General features: G+C 41.6%; 2 protein-coding genes across 3 annotated transcripts; one reads left to right on the forward strand and one right to left on the reverse strand.

Annotated features, from left to right (window-relative positions):
* Positions 1-539: 539 nt before the first annotated feature.
* On the reverse strand, positions 540-4,673 carry arsk (arylsulfatase family, member K). The gene is made up of 8 exons (XM_005722373.1): positions 4,447-4,673; positions 4,110-4,239; positions 3,856-4,015; positions 3,322-3,607; positions 3,053-3,224; positions 2,495-2,719; positions 1,893-2,108; positions 540-1,590 (listed from the first exon to the last, which is right to left on the reverse strand). The coding sequence occupies exons 1-8, from the start codon at positions 4,633-4,635 to the stop codon at positions 1,319-1,321; spliced, it is 1,650 nt and encodes a 549-aa protein (XP_005722430.1). The 5' UTR covers positions 4,636-4,673; the 3' UTR covers positions 540-1,318.
* Positions 4,674-6,098: 1,425 nt separating this feature from the next.
* On the forward strand, positions 6,099-11,469 carry arrdc3a (arrestin domain containing 3a). 2 transcript variants are annotated; one of them, XM_005722374.2, is made up of 8 exons: positions 6,099-6,641; positions 8,510-8,591; positions 8,713-8,860; positions 9,160-9,262; positions 9,423-9,679; positions 10,293-10,449; positions 10,548-10,690; positions 10,789-11,469. In XM_005722374.2, exons 1-8 carry the CDS (start codon positions 6,362-6,364, stop codon positions 10,855-10,857), a joined length of 1,239 nt encoding a protein of 412 aa, XP_005722431.1. In that variant the 5' UTR covers positions 6,099-6,361; the 3' UTR covers positions 10,858-11,469. The 2 variants fall into 2 exon arrangements, with proteins under 2 accessions (XP_005722431.1, XP_013770241.1); XM_013914787.1 differs by having other exon boundaries at positions 6,582-6,641; positions 8,439-8,591.
* Positions 11,470-20,251: the final 8,782 nt, after the last annotated feature.

Consider the following 20,251-nt stretch of genomic DNA (forward strand, 5'->3'; position numbering starts at 1 on the left):
CAAAATAAAATTCAAAGCGGCGCTTCAGCTGGAAAGCCTCTTCAATTGTTGAGCTTTGTTTACAGTCTGCTTTACGTGCTATTGTCCACAGCCAACTACCAGTGCAGCGTGAAATTTGACAAGATTAAATAAACGGAGAAGTAAAAGGTTCAATCATTTTTAAGTCTGATCTGTAACTGAATAATTATTTATTAAACAATATTTTTAAAATCCCGTTTATCAGGTTCTAGAGTATTGGTTTTTAAACTTTAAAGATGCAACTAGACAGATCTAATTTTTTTCATGGTTTCTTATTTGTTTTTCTTTCACTGCAGAAAATGCTCAAATAAAGGGTCAAATTTATTTTTTTTTACCTTTACTTTTAAAGCCTAAATTGTTCTCCAGTTGTTCTTATAACCCAGTCATCATTGCCAGTTCACCATCATCAAATGCATGGAGTTTGAAGCAATAACAATAACAATGATAATAATATTTGTGGTCATTGCACGTGTACAGTGAAATTGGATATTATATTATCAGTGCAGACATCTGAAAATGACTTACAAAAAAGTCCAAAATGTATATAGATATATAAAGAGCACAAAAATACCTTAAAATTCACCATAAAAACTTTCTAAAAAGGTAAAGTAAACTGTACATCATGCCACTGATACAACATGTTTTACATTCTGTGGGTAAACACTACACAGATGATTCTCTTAGAAAAACATGCACAGTCCTAACAGCATTTAGTTTTTGGAGGAAAATTATTTATTCCTTGTGTTAGTTCTGAAACTTCAGGGCAGCAGTTCAGACAGAAAGGGGGGGGGGGATCCCAGCTGCATAGGGTAAGAGACAAGGTACACTCTGAACACCAGTATGTCTTTTTGTGTAGGCACACCACAAAAAGGAGACAACCATTCATAATCACATTCAAACTTAATAGCAAATAAACCGATCTGCATTAACTGAATGTCTTTGGACTGTGCAAATTGTCATCTGGGCTATGGACAATAATTAATTATAACTGATACTTTGGTTTAAATTACATAAATTACATACATTTAAATTACAGAAGTAATTTACACTACATTACAAAGAAAATCATGTAAAGTCCCTGAAACACTGGTGGAAATTTGTATGAAGGGGACGATGTCAGAGATGTAGACTGAAGTGTGTCACACTGTGAGCCTAGGACATCTGTAGGTTATCAATCACTGTAACCACTGCAGTACTAACATGAGACACCGCAGAACAGATCAACGACTTACACAAAGATCCAAACTTTATCAAAGTGCAATTTCAATTTGTTCTAATAGTTATTAGACATAAAATATCACTAATAGCCATAGAGCCACTTGTCAATGGCTCTCTCATTGGCTAATGCATCTTTTTGCCAATCCACATGCCACCGGAGGTTACCAATGACTTGACTATAGTTTCTCCCCAAGCTAAGGCGCCATGCACCGAATGCTTTTTTATTGTAGACGTGAACAGCTTCAGACACTTTTGGATAGTCCACGATGCTACGCAACTGCTTCTCCAGATGTGCTTGCACATCTGGGAATTTGTGAACCACATTGTGAAGTTCATCCTTGTCCAGTGTGAGATCTGCAAAAGAAAAGCAGGAGAAAAACAATTAAAGGACACTGTTACACCCCTCTGCAGCCCCTAATTGACCACACCTAGTCAGGTGTGGATAAAAGCACACCTGAGGCGGACTTTCGAGAAACTCACTAGTTTTTGCCTTGATGGCACCAGCCAATTTCACCTGCTATGCCAATTTAAGATAAAACCTCTTCTCACTAACACTCTGGTATTCGTCTCCTTTTTTATGTTGCGGCTTTTGAGCCGGGTCGTAACAGACACATACGAAGACAAGCTGAAGTTAGCATCAGAAGCTTTAGGCTCACCAAAGAGTTGCGCGGAAACACTCAGGCCATCGGCGTACGTGATGTATTTCCACTGATCACTTCGCAGCATGTAAGTAGAGGCGTTGACGTTACAACCATGATATTCGCTGAATGCCCAGGCTCTCTGCTGTTGGTTAGAAAAAGCAATGGATGTGGACAGCAGAGGAAGGAGGGACTGGCCACTTAGATTCCCTACTGCTGAAATCCCAGCAATCTCTGCAAAATATAAAAATGTGTCACAACGTTCGATTTGAAATAATCAAATCAATATTTACCACCGCTTTCATGCTGTTTTTATAGACAGTAGTCAAACAGCAGTGGCAGCACTGAAAAAAAAGGCAGGAGGCTGAGCTGAGCACAGGTCAACTGGTTTGGAGACAAGATCAGAGAGGCAAGGCTGAGACGGTTTGGACATGTGCAGAGTGGATAAATGGAACAAAAGATCTCAAAGATGGAGAAAAAGAGGAAGACCACAGAGAAGCTTTGAGCATGTAGTGAAGAAGGACATGCAGAGGGCTGGTGTGAAAGAGGAGGATGTTAGGGAGAGGGTGACATGAGGCAGATGATCCACAACATCCTATGTTGTCTGTCTGCCTCCTTACCCAGCACAGTGGGATAGAGATCAACCAAAGATACAAGCTGGTTGACCTGCTGGCCAGAGATGAGCCCAGGCCCCATGATGAGAAGGGGAACGTGGGAGCTTCCTTCAAACATCGACATCTTATAGAACTGCCGGTGCTCCATGGCCAGCTCCCCGTGGTCAGCCGTAAATATCACGACTGTGTTGTTAAGCACGCCGGTCTCTCTCAATGCAGAAATCACTTGACCTGGTGAGACAGAGCATGTGGAAGATGGAGTAAGAGCCAATCCATTTTGGGATTTTCTGTGAATTCAATCAAAAACTTTATTCAAACAGCAGAGAAAAGATAACAGTGCCACAGACAGTGTGTCTGTGAGGTTCATATGCTTTAACTCTCCACTTTTAAATCTTGTAAAAATGATGGTTTGTATCTTTTTTTTTCTACACTGCATTTGTAAGCTCAAAGAAAACACCATTCCAGGCATGTTTGGTTTTTTTCTTTAAGATCTCAAAACCATCTTTTCAGTCCAAAATAGCAGCTGTGAGACCAGAATGTAGCGAATTACTGCTGTCAACTAACCCAGCATGGCATCGGTTTCGGCGCACATGGCGTAATAGAAGGCCCGAATGCTTTTGACTTCATCGTCGGTAAAAACACCGCTGCAGTTTTTGGTGAAGGTGGAGTAGTAGTCAACAGGGTGCATGGCAGCCAAAGGCAACCATTTGGGAACAGAGATGAGGTCAGAATTCACCTGTGCATAAGAAAAAAAAACAAAAATTCGTTTCACTCAGGGATTTTTTTTTTGACACAAAGTGCAATTAAAAAAAACAGAGACGGAAAAAGCATGCCTTTGTGAGCCAGTATGGTGACGTACGGAAGGTGGATCCCCCTGCAGTCGGCCCCAGGGATTCAGTCTTATACGGGTGAGGTAAATTGAGGCCAAGGTAAAGAGCGAAAGGCTCGGGTGTGGTGGACGCAGCTGTCTGGTGGATCCACTGCGTGGCCTTATCTGTGTTTTCCCAGTCTTTGCTCATGATCTTTACAGTCGACTTGTTCCCAACAAGTTCAGAAACAGGCCGGCCCTCTTGGCGCAGGAGGAACTGGACGTCTCGTGTCCATGCCTCAACTCGATTACTGCAACACATGTACAAAAACAGGAAGTGGAAAAATGTGAAAGGCACTGTTTGGAAACAAATGCAAATGCACACAGACAGTCTGTTACTGCCACTAGCATTTTTCCTTGTGTGATTGTGTGTGTGTGTGTGTGTGTGTCTGTGCATAATATTGATCTTAATTTGGGGAAAAAAAATAAGAAGAGGAAAGCGAAAGTGTTTTCCTACTGAGACCATGCTACACGCTAAACCTTACATTTACAACAGTACCTGACAGAGTGAGCCCCAGATGTATAATCCAGCTTGCCTATCATCTTGGTACGATACCCATTCTCCTTCAGCAAATCCATCCACGTGGTTGTGTTTGCATCTAAGCACTTGTAGTTGTTCCACGACTGAGTGAGGTGAACATACTGACCGCTCCACATTGCTGAGAGCAAAGTTTAAGCAGCTGAATTACAACATGCAATTTTAAAAGAAAGTCAAAGTAGATTTTTTTTCTAGAGGGCAAATATGTCGCTTACCTGCTCTGGAAGGGCAGCAGATGGGCGAGTTGGTGTAAGCATTAAGAAAGGTGGAGCCGAGCTGCCTGAGATAGTTTGTATATGGCAATTGTACAAGTTTGCTGCCAGGGTCAAAGGACAATCGACCATCCTCAAGAGACACAAAAAGTCATATGGGGATCAAGATACACAGATGCAAGTTATACATGAAGATAACAAGGAAATATTCAACCACAAAATATAAAGCATCTCTGCAATGCTGTTGAATTTTGATGGACAATACAGCTTTCTCTTTCTGTTTTAACCTATTAAGAGTAACTATCCAGTAATAAAGCACTGAAATTTAAGTCATACTTACAAATGCATCACTCATCACCATCACAATGTTGGGTTTGGATGCTTTCTGGCAAATACTTTGACCACATTGCTGAGAAAGGAAAATGAAACCCAGCACTATTATGTTCATGACAGCTTCGTGTCCTCCTGAAGTTATAGACGTGAAAGAAAAGACCCGTCGGAAAAGCATTCGACTTTTATTAGTGGGCATCACAAAGTTCCTGCTCGCCTACAAGCGCCTCAGCCTGATATGTTGTACACATCCCGGTTACGCTTTCAAAATAAGAGGTTTCATTTTTGTTGACGTTCTAACATGCATTAAAAACTGACTATTTATGCAAATATCACCGTTTAAGCGGAAAAAAATTTAAAAACAAATATTTAACATAAATCACACCTACTGTCAGTAATTCTAACACCAGCAGGAGATGAGAAGAACTTAGCAGCAAGAACACAAATAATATCAAAACCAATCTTACCTTAGCCTGTCATTACAAAATGCCAACTCTAGAGGGCAGCATTTATCTAAGCATAAAAAGAGCAAATTCGCACCATTGATGTATTCAAACTCCAAACCCCTAATTAGATAAGGAAAAGATGTGTGGATGGAACTCTTAATCAAATACAATCTGTGTTTAATTAATTAGCGCCAATCTTTACTGTAGATCTAATTACGGAACATGGACACAGAGACATATCGCAATTTCTGTGTAACTAACTATAACTGTAAAGGCTCTCGGAAAGATGGCTCTAGGTAGCATAACATTACAAAATGTTATCTTATGCCCTGTAATTATCACTGAATTGAAATCAGAAGTGATGTCATTGGCCCTAACTAGCTGTTGGTTGAACCAACAGTAAGTTGCAGTGACGTTCAACAGGTGATACTGCCGCCCACGCTGGGAACAACGACCGCCGCGAGGTGGCGTCTTGATCCTCAGAGTTGTTTATCTTTAAACTAGGACTTCAGCACAAGGATGATGTCTGCCGTGCCGTGGATTCATTTAATCTTTCCACAAAATAATAAGTTTGATTTACATGCGAATATATAAGAAGCTGGCTGATACATTCACCTTAGATCCCCAGGCTAAACACTATGAAACAATTCATACTATTGACAGTGCTGCAGGCATCATCCAACAAAATCGAGCTCTTCTTATTTTTGGTGATTGTGCACAGATGCAGACGCTGCAGTAAATCTGATAATGTGAAACTATTTGTGTGGATTACATCGCAGATGTAATGTGTGTGTGCACAGAGACCAAATGCCGATGCAGGGCTGGGGTTGTAGAGCTGTAGACCTATAAGAAGATTCATAGCTGATGTATGAGCCATGAATCGTTGCTGCATCACATACCATAAAGCCAGGGCATCTGTAATTTCATTAAAATCGAGGGCCGAGAGGGTTCCATTTCTTCTCTCATTCTTTGAATCAAAAGTCTAGAAAGAAGTCTGGGTGATACTTTGTTAGATCTGTTCGTATATTTTCAATAAATCGAATCAGATTTAAAGCCTCTCCTCTCGAACGATATTTTTTGGCGAACATTTCTTTGTGTAGTCTTTCAGCTGTTTGACTTTACTTATCATCTGGTTGTGTGCCACACTTGTTCCAGAAGGCGGAAGGAGGGGGCAGTGAAGCCCCGCGCATGCGCCCAGAGGTTGTTTTTCCCCACACTGGCAGTCGTTTAAAGTGCGCTGAGCTACCGGGGTTTCCTTGTCTGACTGGGACTAGCGAGCAGATAGGCAGATGATAACAGCATCAGTTGCTGTTACTAGATCTCAATGAACTGCCCTCGAAGAAGCCACTGATCGTGCCTGCTGCTTTTTGCAGAGGTGGTAAACTGATCAGTGTCCGGAAAAACGGCTCTATGAGATATTTCTTCATTGAGTCTTTTCTTTTTTTTAGTATTTCAAGGTCTGTGTAGCCTCTTTCCACCATGGTGCTAGGAAAGGTAAAGAGCTTCACAGTAAGCTATGACTGTCTCAATGACAGCAATGTCCCCGTTTTCTCGAGCGGGGACTGCGTCTCAGGGAGGGTGATCATCGAAGTCACCGGAGAAATCCGCGTGAAATCTCTCAAAATCCACGCGAAAGGATTTGCAAAAGTTCGTTGGACTGAATCGAGAAATGCTGGATCCAACACTGCCTACACGCAAAACTACACAGAAGAAGTGGAATATCTGAACCACAAAGACATCCTAATCGGACACGAGAGAGGTGAGGACTTGTTTTTTGATTTTATTTTCCTGCAGAAGTTCTTGCTTCTCACTTGACCTGATGGGTGAGATGCTCTTAGTGGCCTCGGGCTCAATGAAAGGTGTAGCTGAAGGATAACAAGAGTGATAGACACGATTAAAAAGTTGACCAACTTTCATAATGCTGCATTTTCTGACGGCGCTTGTATGTATGATGTTTTTACGCTCGTAACATACAGCTCCGTGGTTGCTTGTTTGTGTCAAGGTGTCAGAATGAATGACAGCAGCTCTGCTCGATGTATTTAACGTCCAGCGTAAGATTGGTTTTGTTTTTGCTTCTCTTTATTAGGCCCAGAGAAATAAAGCAGTGTTTAGAGTCTCTGTAAGTGTATTTCATTGCAGAACCACATCTTAAAGAGTGTTTCTTTGTAGCTTTTCTTAAGTTTCCCCCTATTGTTCAAAGCGGTTCAATCCTGTTCAGAAAACTGGACCGGGAGAGGCGGGGTAAAGACGCAAGCCCCTACCTCCGGCTGCCTGCCATTGGCTGCGATGTTCATCTGTGGCTGATGACATCATTACCCTGCAGACAGAAAATTCTGCAACTTTTCAGTGAAGGGGAAAAAAAGCTGTAAAATGTAGCTACCAGATGAAAGTACGTGCGGTTTGAAACGTATAAGGAGCTGCAGTGCTTGATACTTTGTCCCTATACTTATCCCTATGGTTAAACCCTTGGTAAACGTGTATTCTGCTAGGCGAAATGTTGTCTTGTTATAGGTGTGTTTAGCAGTCTAACTGTGCTTAACCAACGCTCATTTCTGTACTTTTATTTAGTGCACTTTTTAGTGCAAAAAAGGGGGAGGAAACCCAGACAGTTAAGGAAGGTAACATTTATACCGTTACGATAATAATAATAATAATGAAAACTATATACTAGCTCAGCCCTTAAGCAAACATGATAACTCATAAAATGATAGCGATAAAAAATTAATTTTAATAAAATCGAAAGATTGTCGTTTAAAGTGGAGAAATTGCTGCAGTTTTTGTTCCGAGTATGCTCTTTGATACGTTGTTGCCGTGTAGTAGGTAGGTCGGTACTGCGGTGTCGCACAGTGAATGCGTAATGAAGGCTGGGTGGCTGTGGGAAGCTGCTCGCTCCGGTTTAGGCCGGTCTCCTCCTGCTGGAGTCTGCCGTTTGAGTGACAGCTCTGCACTTGTTTACCACACGGCTGCTGCTGCTGCTTGGAGGGAGGGAGGGAGTGCTGAGCTGGCAGAAGCGCACCCTAGCTCTTTACAAAAATCACTCTTTGTGTTTTAACTGAAAAAAAAAATATATTCATGTATTTTTAAAAAAGAAAAAAAAAAGAAAATGCAGTTCGAATTGTACAACCCTGTCCAAAACTACATTTCATTCTGCTGCTAGGCAGTGAAATTCTAAGTTTCCTGTACTTGTGCCCGATTTTTTTTAAATGTAGTATTTATTTATTTTTAAAGCGCAGATTTAAGATTTTTGTCGAACCTCCACACAGCCCATAATAGCCTCAATGTATTAGCATCATACATTGGATCTCTTTGATTCACTTCATTGTTCTTGGGAATAACACTAGAAGAAAGAAGGAAGGGAAAAGGGCTCAGTTTCTGACACCATCAAACAATCAACTTCTTTTACTTTCCTCTAAATATTGGTGTACTGTTTATCTCTCAATACATTAACATAATTTTTTAAATCGGCCAGATATTATAGTAAATTCCTTTTTATTCTCTTTTTTCTCCCCCACCCTGTGTTTTTTTTGTTTTGTTTTTTTTCTGGTATGACTTTCAGATGCCTTCGTAGAGCATTTTACGCAGGTATGGTATATATGTGTTTGGACTATTGTCCTCCTTGTTTTTCAGACGATGATAACTCGGAGGAAGGACTCACCACTATCCATTCAGGAAGACATGAGTATGCATTCAGCCTTGAGCTTCCACAGACGTAAGTGTTTCATAAATATAAGGAGACTTGCAGTTATTTTATTTTGGGTTTTTTTTTTTTGGCTGTACTGTGATTATAACATTATTTCTCCCTTCTCTCCTGCTCTGCTCTTTTCCTGCAGACCTCTGGCTACCTCTTTCGAAGGGAAACATGGCAGCGTGCGCTATTGGGTAAAGGCAGAACTCCACAGGCCATGGCTCCTACCCATGAAGACCAAGAAAGAATTTACAGTCTTTGAGCACATTGACATCAACACTCCATTATTGCTGGTAAGCTTACGACTCAATTCACTTGACCAGTGAATGAGCCTGTTAGCTGGTGATGGCACTGAATGAAGGAAATAAAAACGTAGTATGAGTCACTTAAGGCATAATTTTCCTAATTATGGGGAATTTCAGCAGGTTACACTGTAGACACCCTGAATCATGGAAAAATAAATACAGAACAAGTGTTGAAAACATTTGGCTGCTATTTATTGTTATAACTATGGAGTAGCTGGTGTTTGATTATCAATCTAGCTTTTATTGTGGCAAAAAATAATGTCTTTATTTTTCCCCACCTTCCCCAGTCACCACAGGCCGGCACAAAAGATAAGACACTTTGCTGTTGGTTCTGCACCTCAGGTCCTATTTCCCTAAGTGCCAAAATTGAGAGGAAAGGATACACCCCAGGTAAGAATAAGTGAATAATTAATGACTTTCTTAGCTATCTCGTAACCAGATAAGCAAGTGGAAGTCCCTGCGGCTTCTGCATTGATTATCAAAAACACACCTGATAAATAAATGTAGATAAACTTCAGCTAACTTGCTTCCTGTCCTTTTAACTCTGTAGGGGAGTCAATCCAGATTTTTGCTGAGATCGAGAACTGCTCATCACGCATGGTCGTGCCAAAGGCGGCCATCTACCAGACTCAGACCTTCTACGCCAAAGGGAAGATGAAGGATGTCAAGCAGCTGGTGGCTAACCTGCGGGGAGAATCTCTGTCCTCGGGCAAAACGGAGACGTGGAACGGAAAGATGCTGAAGATCCCGCCAGTCTCCCCCTCCATCCTGGACTGCAGCATTATCAGAGTGGAGTACTCTCTCATGGTGAGCACAATAATGAGGCGTTTAGATCACTTTCACATAATCTTTCAGTGTATATCCAGATATTGTAGATTTGGAAACACAAGTCTTGCTACTTCCAGTACACTCCCCTGACCTTACCACCACCACATTATTACTTGTTTTAAGTGCCATTCTGTTGTAGAAGTTATATTTCCTACTAAGTCAATATCTCTTCTGGTAAAGCACCTGGCTGACTCAGCTCACATTGCCAAAACTAGGCCTTGGATTGCACCAGTTGTTATCTCCACATGCAGCTAAGAGCATTAGCCCAGAATATCTGTGGCAGCACCTGCCATCAGGGTGCTTATACCTGCTTTACACCATGAACAGAAATGCTAGGTTGCTTATACCTTTTGTAAGCAACTGATCTCATGACAGTGACCTACATATTGTCAAACTAATGCCTAACCCAGTCCTGGTTCGAGTACTTCTGAGAAGATAAAGGAGCCATTTCATTTTATGCTGACTGCTCAGCTCCAGAGCCTTTTTATTAGACTGATCATAGCCCTTTTAAATTTTTTATAACCCTGTATGACATGTTATTTTATTTTTTGCATATGCTAAACGGTTGTGGTGTTCTTATGTCTGTGCTCAGGTGTATGTAGACATACCTGGAGCGATCAACCTGTCCCTGAACCTGCCTCTTGTCATCGGAACCATCCCTCTTCACCCATTTGGTTCCCGCACCTCCAGCGTCAGCAGCCAGTGCAGCATCAGCTGGCTGGGCATGGGTCTGCCTGAAAGGCCGGAAGGTACGTTTGATCTCATTGTCATGAAGCATCTTTTTCTATTTTAATCAAGGGATCATAATCACAAGAATGCTGAAGTGTTGTTTCGTCTTCATTTGCAGCTCCTCCAAGCTACGCTGAAATTGTGACGGAAGAGCAGAGACAGAGCTGTCTGGATGTCCCAGCAGCCCGCGAGGAGCTGGACGGACCTCTCTTTGCCTATATTCACGAATTCCGCTTCCAGCCCCCTCCTCTGTACTCTGAGGTAAGCACCAAATGGCAAATGACCTTCCTTTAGAGTCTCAAAAACAGTTTGTTTCCTTGAATAAACACCTTTTTTCCCCCTCTTTTCCCCCATTCTAGATTGATCCTAACCCAGATCATGCCAGCCGTACAGAGGAGCGCAGACTTGATGCTTGCCCATCACGCTGAGGATATCCCAGCAATTCCCCTGAGATGTTTGGGGAAACTCAAAGAAGCCTAGCTGTAAGGCTCAGCTTTGATTATTTTCTCAGCTGACAGCATTTACAAAATGCTGTTGACAATAAGAGGAAAAACAAGAATATCCAACCAAAAAAACCCAAACAAAAACGAGTGAGTCAGGTTGGACGAATCTGTTCCTGCCTTCCCTCAGCAAGAGAAATGGGAGTCACCAGTTCCGGGTGTCTTTCCTTTCCTGTGTCAGCTTGCTGGGGGTGACATATGTACAGATGAACATGTATCCATTCTGTATGCGAAGAGGGCGGGGTAAAAAAAAAAAAAATAAGACCCTCTAGTAGCGCGAGCCCTGGTGATGGTATTGACAACGACAATGACGATGACGAGGAAGAACCGCCACGGCTCAGCCTGCCAAGCTCCTCTTCACCCCCGACTCTTCTGTACCTGTGGCACATAAGGACTTAGCTCCTCTCACAAAGGACAGAACTTGTCATGTCCGTTCATCAGCAGAACTCACCTTAAGGAAATGGGATGAAGAGAAAAAGGTGTCACCACCATAGTCCTGAAAGTAAGCTTTCAGCAGCAGCATCAGTCATCAAAAAAAAAGCAAATACTAGGTCCTTCTGCCTCATTTATGGATTTGTTTTGCACATCTTGTTCTTTACTTGAGTTGTGTGGCTCTGTTTAATGAGAGTTTAAAAAATAATCACTAATAGTTTAGTTTCAGCCTTGCAACGCACCAGACTATGAGACTATGAGACTGAAATCTGCATCACTCTGAGCATCGCTGAGAGTAGGATTTGTTTTAAAAAAGCAAAAGCAAAACGAAGACTGAAAAGTACAAGAACAATGCACTGAAATTGTTTAAGTTGTTTAAGAATTTTCATTTTCTTGTGACTAACAACAACCAGACAGTACTTGTACAACAGACTTAATCTTTATGTGGAAGCTTTCTTCTTTTCTCTCTTTTTTTTTAAACTACATTGCCTCCTAAGCTTGAATCTGTGGTTTCCCTCCTTGTTATTCTGTTCTCGTATTCGCTCCAGAAAAGCTTGCAACAATTTTAGCTTCGTGGTGGCTCTGGATTTGGACTAGCAGGGTTGCAGACTTTTGCCACTCAATTTGAAGCTGACGGGAAAAGCGCTTGCTTGCGTGGGTGTGTGTATAATTTGTGTGTGTGTGTGTGTGTGTGTGTGTGAGAGACATAAAGTGGTGCCCTATTGAGGGACTCACCCTAATTGTTTGCAGCCCCTCTACTCCTAATCTCAGGGCAAGCCAGGCTTGCATAACTGCCCGACTAGCACTGTCTCAGGTGGTCTTCTCACTTGTTAAAAGGAGGAAAAAGAGAGAGAGAAGATAAAGTTTTGAGGTTTTTGTTTTAATTGCACTGCTTAGAAAAAATAATGAAGTTTTTGTTCACTACCAAAACGAGAGGCAGACCTGCAGAGGAGCGAGGCAGCTTTTTCTTTTTGAGACGAATCACATTCCCTTTATGTCCTGCTGCACTTTCCCACTTCATCCATTACAGACTTTACCAGACCAGTGAAGCCAGGATGCTAATTCCAAAAAAAGAAGAAAAGATGGAAAAATATTTTTGAAATAAGAAAGTAAATTCAGCACAAATGAAATGCTGGGAATGTTGCTAAACTTCTGTTCATGCTGGTCAGAGCAAGTAGTCGTAGCAGTAGTAGTAGTAAATTGAAATGAGTAATACATTGGTTTCCTAACTCATTCATGATAAAAGACCAGCTGTAACAGAGGTTCAGCATATTCAGGAAAAGATGACAAGCAGCACTTTAAAAAAGAAAGGAAAAAAAAAACACAAAATAAGAAAAAAAGTAGCATTCAGTGGTGAAGGTCTGGATTTAATAACTACTTGGTATTAACCATGTGTTAGAGGATTTTTAAGTAAAGTGGTGTTGTGTAGGACGCAAATGCATTATTCAGTCTTTTTAAGATTAGTAACTCTTTTTTTTTTCTCCCTAAGTTTACATTTCAAAACATAGCTAAGGCAACTTTGTGTGTGTGCTTGGTGTGTGCATGCTCTTATCAAGATCCTGCTGGCAACTAACCGTACAGCTTCTGACAGTGCTCAGCGAACTGCAGATTATTAAAGTGATCTTATCTTAGTGGCCTTGACACAGAAAGGACTTGATCATGATGCTTCATTTTTCAATGTCTCTGCAACTCTTGTTCTCGTTTCTCTTTGTTTAACACTTGTATGTTTTCAGACCTTTCCGTGTTTTTTTGTTTTTGTTTTTTGGGGGGGGGGGTTGTTTTTTTGTTTTTTAAATGGACAAAAAGGGAAGACAGCAAAAAGACATTTAAAGCAAGGGTTGTTTTAAACAAAGAAACAAAAAAAAGACATCTTGGACAGGCCTCGATTGTGTCATTTTTTTTTTTTTTTTCTGAAGCTGATGAGGGTTGACTATTATCTTTTTCCATGTATTTCTGGGCATTGATAGGTTGGTTTTTATAATTTTAACAAACAACCTTTTGGGTTGGTCTCCCTGACCTGTCTGATCCCCTTCAGGCCAGGGAGTGGCAGCTGTTGATCAGCACCCTTCTCCCTTCAAGAAACATTTATGTAACCTGGGACAAAACACTTTCTTTTTGTGGTAACTAATGTACTTGTTTTGCGATTCTTTGTTGGGGCTTTTATCTTAGGGAAACTGAATCAAGCTACGTGGTAATGAATAAGCTTACATATTTGTTTCAGGTGGGTCAATTCCATAGTCCATTTGCTTGGGCCTCAGAGTAGTCCAGTGTCAAAACTAAGCTAAATTCCTGACCTGAAGAAGGCAGGAACTGAAATGTTCAGAGAGATGGGATGTAGGAGATGGGATCTGAAACATTTTGGAAACAAAGTGCAATATTACTCAAAGAATTTTCTTCATTTTCATTTTTTTTTCCATCACGATGATGTATTGATATTCTATGAATATACTATGTTCTGAATGCTTTAACCTTTCGTCTAGTTCTTCCTCTTGATTTGAATAAACATTTGTTCTAAATTACACAACTGTGGTTTCTGTGTGTGTTTTCCCTCCAAAGCTGTACACGCAATAAGTGTAGGTCAGTTGCACACTTGTTCACCTTTGCTGCGTTTCACTGACTGCCATCATATACAACTGATCACAACAAAGCATCCTCTAACTACAAAAGCAAATGTTGTTTAAATGACTAATCATTATCCAGTGCTTTACTTAAAAAAAATAAATAAATAAAAAATCTATACAAATGGGTCACAAGAGACTTACAAGCACACAGGCAGCCAATCATCTCTTGAAAAGTAGTACAACACTGCCCCTAGAGGTGGTTTGAAAGTAGCACTGATCCTTGCTGGCAAAAGATACAAGGTACTGAGAAGGACACTGAATGGGTCTTAGTTGGATCACAAGTACTAAGATATTGGACGATGCACACATTTTGTGTTAAAACCAAAAACATTTGTGTTGATACAACTTCAAATTCCCTGTAATTTTTTTTAAAAAATACTGCAGTATTTTTTTTTTTTTTTTAGCCCAGTCTATCCTGAAATAAGACATCAGTGTTAAAGTTTGCCAAAGTTAACTGGGCCTAGTTGTTTAAACTCAGATAAATGTTTAACTTGTACAACTTGCAGCTTTCTAACTTCATAGTGCTGCTCTCTTGGTGGTTTGTCTACACATGACCTCTTTACTATGTTTAACAGTCTCTTTGCAGACCAGTAAGTCAATTTCATCTGTAATGCATCGACTTGCATTTTATGTCAGCCCAGTTTTTTCTAATTGATTTTTCTTTACAAACTATGTGCATGTGTGCACAAGTGAGCTCAACAAATTCGATCCCGCCGGATGTGAAAGGATGTGTTGTAGGGCCTTCTGTTTTTATCGCAAATCCAGCTGGGACAAGATGCACAAATGATCTCACTGACATGAAGAACGTCGATGCTGTTGCAGAACTGGACCTCACAGTTTCTGATACTTCTAAGCTCTGTGACGTGCAGTAGAAACGGAGGAATGAAGGAACCGCTTTCAATTTTCTTTCCCAAAATTAACAAGGCAAATTCGAAGAGACAGCTCATCAACTTTTACTGGAAATGTTTGCAAAGTATTAGTTCAAGCCAGCCTCAGTGATGACTCAGCAGCCCGGCCAGCTTTGACCCAGCACTTCAGTTTTCTCTTTGTCTCCTCTTCTCAACCCTCAATCCCCCCTGGCCCCTTTTGACTTTTGTGGGCCCGGGCCTTTGTGGGTTTGTGACCCCTGTAGACTGGGGAGAAAAAAAGGAGGAGGGGATTACTAAGGGAAACCATAGATTGTGGCAGTGTGCATGCATGTGTGTGTGGTGAGAGTGTTGATTAGCAATTGCTGACGCTACACAGGCCTCAGCTGTTTCCTCTCACGGGATAATCCCGCTACCCAGAAGCCCCCATGTGATCCAGAGGTTCTCGGCAACCTGGTGTGACTAGGCATGTTCAGCGTGGAGGGGGATGTTGGGGCTGAGGCCCCTGTAAGCCTGCCTGCCAGTGTCACATCATCACTGTGACATAATAGAAATGCAAACACACACACACAGTGGACTGGAACGCGGCAGTGACGTGAACTCACACATTCTTATGAAACAATTGGATAGCCAGCATAGCCACAGGTCTGATACTGCAATGAAAGCAAAGATCTGGGAATAGGCGTAAATGTATCTCAGAAACTCAAAATTATGACCACTGTTTTTATAAAATGAGAGAGGCATTTCAGCATGATCCACACATTGATTTAGTATAATACAGACATGTATAATCTAAGCCATACGGTCTGACCTCTGCAGCTGACAGACAGAACTGAGCTACTGTGTAGTTATCATTAATAAAGTGTACCCTTTTCTCTCAAGACAAACACATTTTACTACAGATAGACTCACAAATTCTGGCCTTTCTACATCACATTTGTAACTGGATAACCTTATTTTCTAAACTAGTTGCCATGTCACTGAACCATGCTCGCATGAAGATTAAAACAGTACATTTCTCAGCGACAGAGGGATCCAGATATTCTGGAAGGATATAGAATTTAGACGACACAGCCTGCATGAAAGTGAACATTAGCCAGCAGCTAAATTCAGCCAGAGCTCCACCTGTTTTTACTACTGAGCACAAAGAAAGTAGCAAAGAAAGAGCTAGAAAGCCAGACAGCCAAAAACGAAGTAGCCACACGGTAGGACAAAGCTCTTAATTTCCTCGTTTACTATGCTGAGATTTTGCTTGATACAGCTCCAACATTAAAACAACCTGCCTTCTTTTGGGCAGACCCACTTTAATGCCATGAAAGCATCTCTGATACGCTGTATCTTGGTCATCTGTCTGGCAGTCCAGCATTGCCAGAGGATCTTTTGGATCCAGTTTGTCTCATGGTCCATGGATTGGGGTTTTCCCAGGAGATTCACTCCACAGATTCCAGTCAAGTCTAGAAGCTTGACTGGGCTGGAATCTGTGCAGTTTGGAAAGGCAGCTGTCTTCAGGGAGTGCCGTTGCCATGGTGGATGTGTGCTTGGCTTGTAACTACATTTAGGTAGGAAGCCAGCATGTTAAATAACATTCACAGAAATGCTGGGAACAGAGTTTTACTAGCAGAACTTTGCATTTTAACAGCATGACCAGACTTATCTGCTTCACCTGTCAGCGGGTTTAATCTTGTGGCAGACTGGTGAATATTAGGCTAAACCTCATGGGGACCTTTAGTCCTTGCATGAATGACATCGGTAAATAGATATTAAAAATTGCATGTATGTCAGCAGCAGCTGCTGCTGTGATTAAACAATACATGTCAGTTGTCAGTTTTTAGCCTGATTGACTAAGTTTGTTCCTTTATGAAAGGCAGATGTCAGATTCCTCGACTAATCTCAGCCTCGGGTCTCCAGAGTTTGTTCTCACCTCACTGATCTGTCTGTTTATAGTAAGAAAACATAATTGTTTTTGGGTTTATTTAAAAAAATGAGCTGAAATTGGCTGTGTCTGTGCCACCTCGGCCTTGACACACAGACCACACGTAATTTAAAATGATGGTGCTAATTGAAAATCCTTTTAAATGTTCTCAGTGGAGCTGGGTGGGCTGCTGTGGGTCTCCATGTTTAGTAAGGACAGGAACATGATAGCCAGAATTACAGTGGGCTATGTTCTTATGCCAAGACTCCCATCCCTGCCATACCAAAGTCCCAGCATGGTCAGCATTCCACCTCCAACCATCCTTCACACATACAGACACACACACACTGCACCCGAGTCCCCTGGCATGTTTGCAACTCATGTGCAGCACCACAACATTGCCATGCCATTAAGTAGGAAAGGTCCTGCACACTTTGTGCATCTCTTTGCCAGCACATCCTCAGAACTAATCATCAAAATAGGCTGATTATGAGTGACTCCCGCAGCAATAGCCAAAATCACCAAAAAGTAGAGATCAAGTTAAGCGTGATAAAGATTTACTGTGTCATTTTAATTGTGCCAACAGATAGTCTATGTGACCTAAAGAAGGGATTTTGAATCTATATATGCACTTGTGAATCCAATTGTAAAGTGTCTTTTATATCAAGATGCTCAAATAACAGCTTGATTGCAGACTGCAGAAGAATAACAAAGCCAGTAGTGTTAGCCAGGCCACGAGGGGGAAAGAGTGACCCGGGGTTCATTTTGGACAGATTGTACTTGAACAAGTTCCCCTCCCCCGCTCTCTTTTTTACAGCTTTTTGTGCATCCACGCTGTTTTCTTTCACTCTCGTAGTTTCCAGTCTTAGCTCAACACCAGATGTGTTTGAAGTATGTGAAGGCTTGCAGAGGCCCAGATGGTCACGGCAACACTACATGAGATGGTACGATAACCATGTCGGAAAGATCGATGATTTAGGGCACTCTCATGAAACTGAGGAGAAAAACAAAGTGAACCTGACTTGACTATCCCTTTTCTATGTTTGAAATGCACTGCACAACATAAACTGAAGAGCTATACCACACAGGTCACATTACTAGATTTTATCACCACGGTGAGCAATGCCGGGTGCTCTGCTCTATTCTGGAGGCTTAAGGGGACTTCACCAGTGACACTCTACCCCCTCTGTTATGTCACCTAACACAGAGCGAGTGAAATTCTGCTGCAGCCTGTAAAAGGACACTAAAAGGTTGCCATAAAAACAGCGATGATACTAGAGTTTCTATCTAGGTGAATTGATGACATGTCCCTAATTTGCTGCTTAATAAAAAAGAAAATATCTGTAATGTCTTTCATAACTGTATTCAGTCAGGGAGGAAGCATAGAAGCATACGATCTTTCTCAATAAAGCTGTTCTAACATCCTTTTTAATGTCTGATATGAAGTGCTGGTCAGTAAATCTGTAACATATAAAATGTGACTAATAGTACGCAACATCAAGCAGGAATTATGCAAGTTGAAATACAACTTCTTTCCGAAAGTCCTTGGCCCCCTTATGTTCTGTTTCAAGGGGGATGAGAGGTCAGGCTGAGGAGTGCTGTTTCACCACTTGTCTTATTTTACCCAGCTGGTCCCCCGGTGGAAGTTGCTCAGCTTCCTTTTTTAGCCACGGCTGACTCATAGCACAGCTCCCATCCCCCTTCTCTGCTCTTGTGCAAAGTCCCTGCTCAGCTTCAGCTCTCTCTCTCTCTCCTCTCCCCACCCTCCTGTGTGTCTTGCTCCTAAAAAACAACAGGTACATCAGGGCACAGAGAAGGCGGGGCTGTCTGGTGGGCAACCTGTCCGAGCCTTCCAGTCACTTCTCCATGTCATTCCACCCCTCTGCCTCCAAACATCCAATCTGTCACCTCTTCCCTACCCTTTGCCTCCCTCACCCCGTCTGTCCATCCCAGCACTTCTGTCCCTGCGCTGCCTGCCCCTCCTCCTCTAATCTCCAACTTCTGCTGCCCTCCTCTTCACTGGATTCACATTCTTTCCAGGCAAATTATAAGCTGTCCTTTAAAATTCCGCCTGCAAAGCAAACGTGCTTGCCATGGTGATGACCTTTTATTTAAAAATAGCTTAAATGATGCAGTCGCCTCCCCAATTCTCTTTTTCTTTCTACCCCCTTTTGTCCACTACTGCATGCTATAACACTTTTATTGTGATATTTGCACACTGCACGGCATTAGTTGTGTTGCTGTGTGCTTTATAAAATGTCACACTCAAGTGCTCTCCAACGTGGTGATAAAGCATGTGTTTGTGGATCAAAACATTGGGAACACAGTAGTATCCAAAAATCTTGTGGCCGTTTTTTCCCTCTAACATATAGTGTATCCGTTCATTTAGGACCCACTTGGTGATAGCTCAGTGATGTCCATAAAAGTCCTTATCAATGCTGTAAACAGGGCGAGTCTTACAATACATCTCACAGGGGAAACTACAGATGTTTATAAGTCTGCAAGGGGCTTTCGAGTGAGTTTGTGGCTTGCAGATATACACAAAATGTATCAACTGAGGAGCTCTAGCGAAAAAGATCTAATATTGTATAAAAGTATGTCAGCTGGGGATTGAAAAATCTGTTTACTTCTAACACAGACTATTGTTTCTTGGGCCAGCATTTCTATGTCCAGAGTAAAAGTTTCCAAGGATGCTGATAAGCTTGAAGTGCAAAGTTGCCTTGATGTTTTGAATCTATACTCATACACACACTTAAGACACCCTGCTGCACTCAAAAGATCATCATGGAGCTGTACTTCTAGAACAAAACAAGACACTCTTAACAACCCTCAGGATGAATATTCAACATATTAGCAGAAAAATACAATTATAAAACAGAGGCTTTTTTCATAAAGATCTGGCCAATACTTCAACAGTTCAACCGTTTTATAAATCCCTCTGCCTGTCTTGTTGTAGAGAATAAACTAGTAATAAACTAGTTCTTTAGAGGAGCTGCTTATTTGTTGTATTCTCTGCTGAGACTTAACAGAGCTGCTTCCTGACACCTTGCAGGAATCAAGACGCTATTAATGGTGCATAACATCAATAATCGCAGGATTTAAATTTCTTGTCCTTAAATTTGTTGCCAGGTATCCCGGGACTCCAGCTCGTGTTCCAGAAGTTTCCATCTGTCTGGTCTGAACTGGACTGGACAGTTGGCATTTTCTGAACCCATATTTTGAAACTCGGGTCAGACGGACAGACATGTACACAACATTGCCTGTCAGCCCAGCTGGTGTCTGTAAAGCTAAATCCAGGAGAACGGATAGGAATGGCCAGGTGGCTCAGACAGCCACACTGACACACACACCCTTACACAAATGCAAGCAAAACACGTGCGTCATCATAAGAATGAGTGCATCCAAATTGTCCTCTAGCAACACTTTTGGCTGTGTCCAAATTACAATTTGATGAAAGCCACAAAGGATATCAATCATAACAAAGTGCGAGT

This window comes from Pundamilia nyererei, unplaced genomic scaffold (assembly GCF_000239375.1).
Source record: "Pundamilia nyererei isolate P.nyererei 1_Seehausen unplaced genomic scaffold, PunNye1.0 scaffold00006, whole genome shotgun sequence".
Classification (NCBI taxonomy): Eukaryota; Metazoa; Chordata; class Actinopteri; order Cichliformes; family Cichlidae; genus Pundamilia; species Pundamilia nyererei.

Bases quoted from the DNA above. Each gene is read 5' to 3' on its own strand.
- arrdc3a (XM_005722374.2), top strand. From the start codon at position 6,362: ATGGTGCTAGGAAAGGTAAAGAGCTTCACAGTAAGCTATGACTGTCTC. The intron at 9,263-9,422 runs GTAAGAATAAGT...TTAACTCTGTAG, and splicing joins GAGGAAAGGATACACCCCAG to GGGAGTCAATCCAGATTTTT. The intron at 9,680-10,292 runs GTGAGCACAATA...GTCTGTGCTCAG, and splicing joins GAGTGGAGTACTCTCTCATG to GTGTATGTAGACATACCTGG.
- arsk (XM_005722373.1), bottom strand. From the start codon at position 4,635: ATGCCCACTAATAAAAGTCGAATGCTTTTCCGACGGGTCTTTTCTTTC. The intron at 4,240-4,446 runs GTAAGTATGACT...GTGTCTCTTGAG, and splicing joins TGGTGATGAGTGATGCATTT to GATGGTCGATTGTCCTTTGA. The intron at 2,109-2,494 runs GTAAGGAGGCAG...TATATTTTGCAG, and splicing joins TCTCTATCCCACTGTGCTGG to AGATTGCTGGGATTTCAGCA.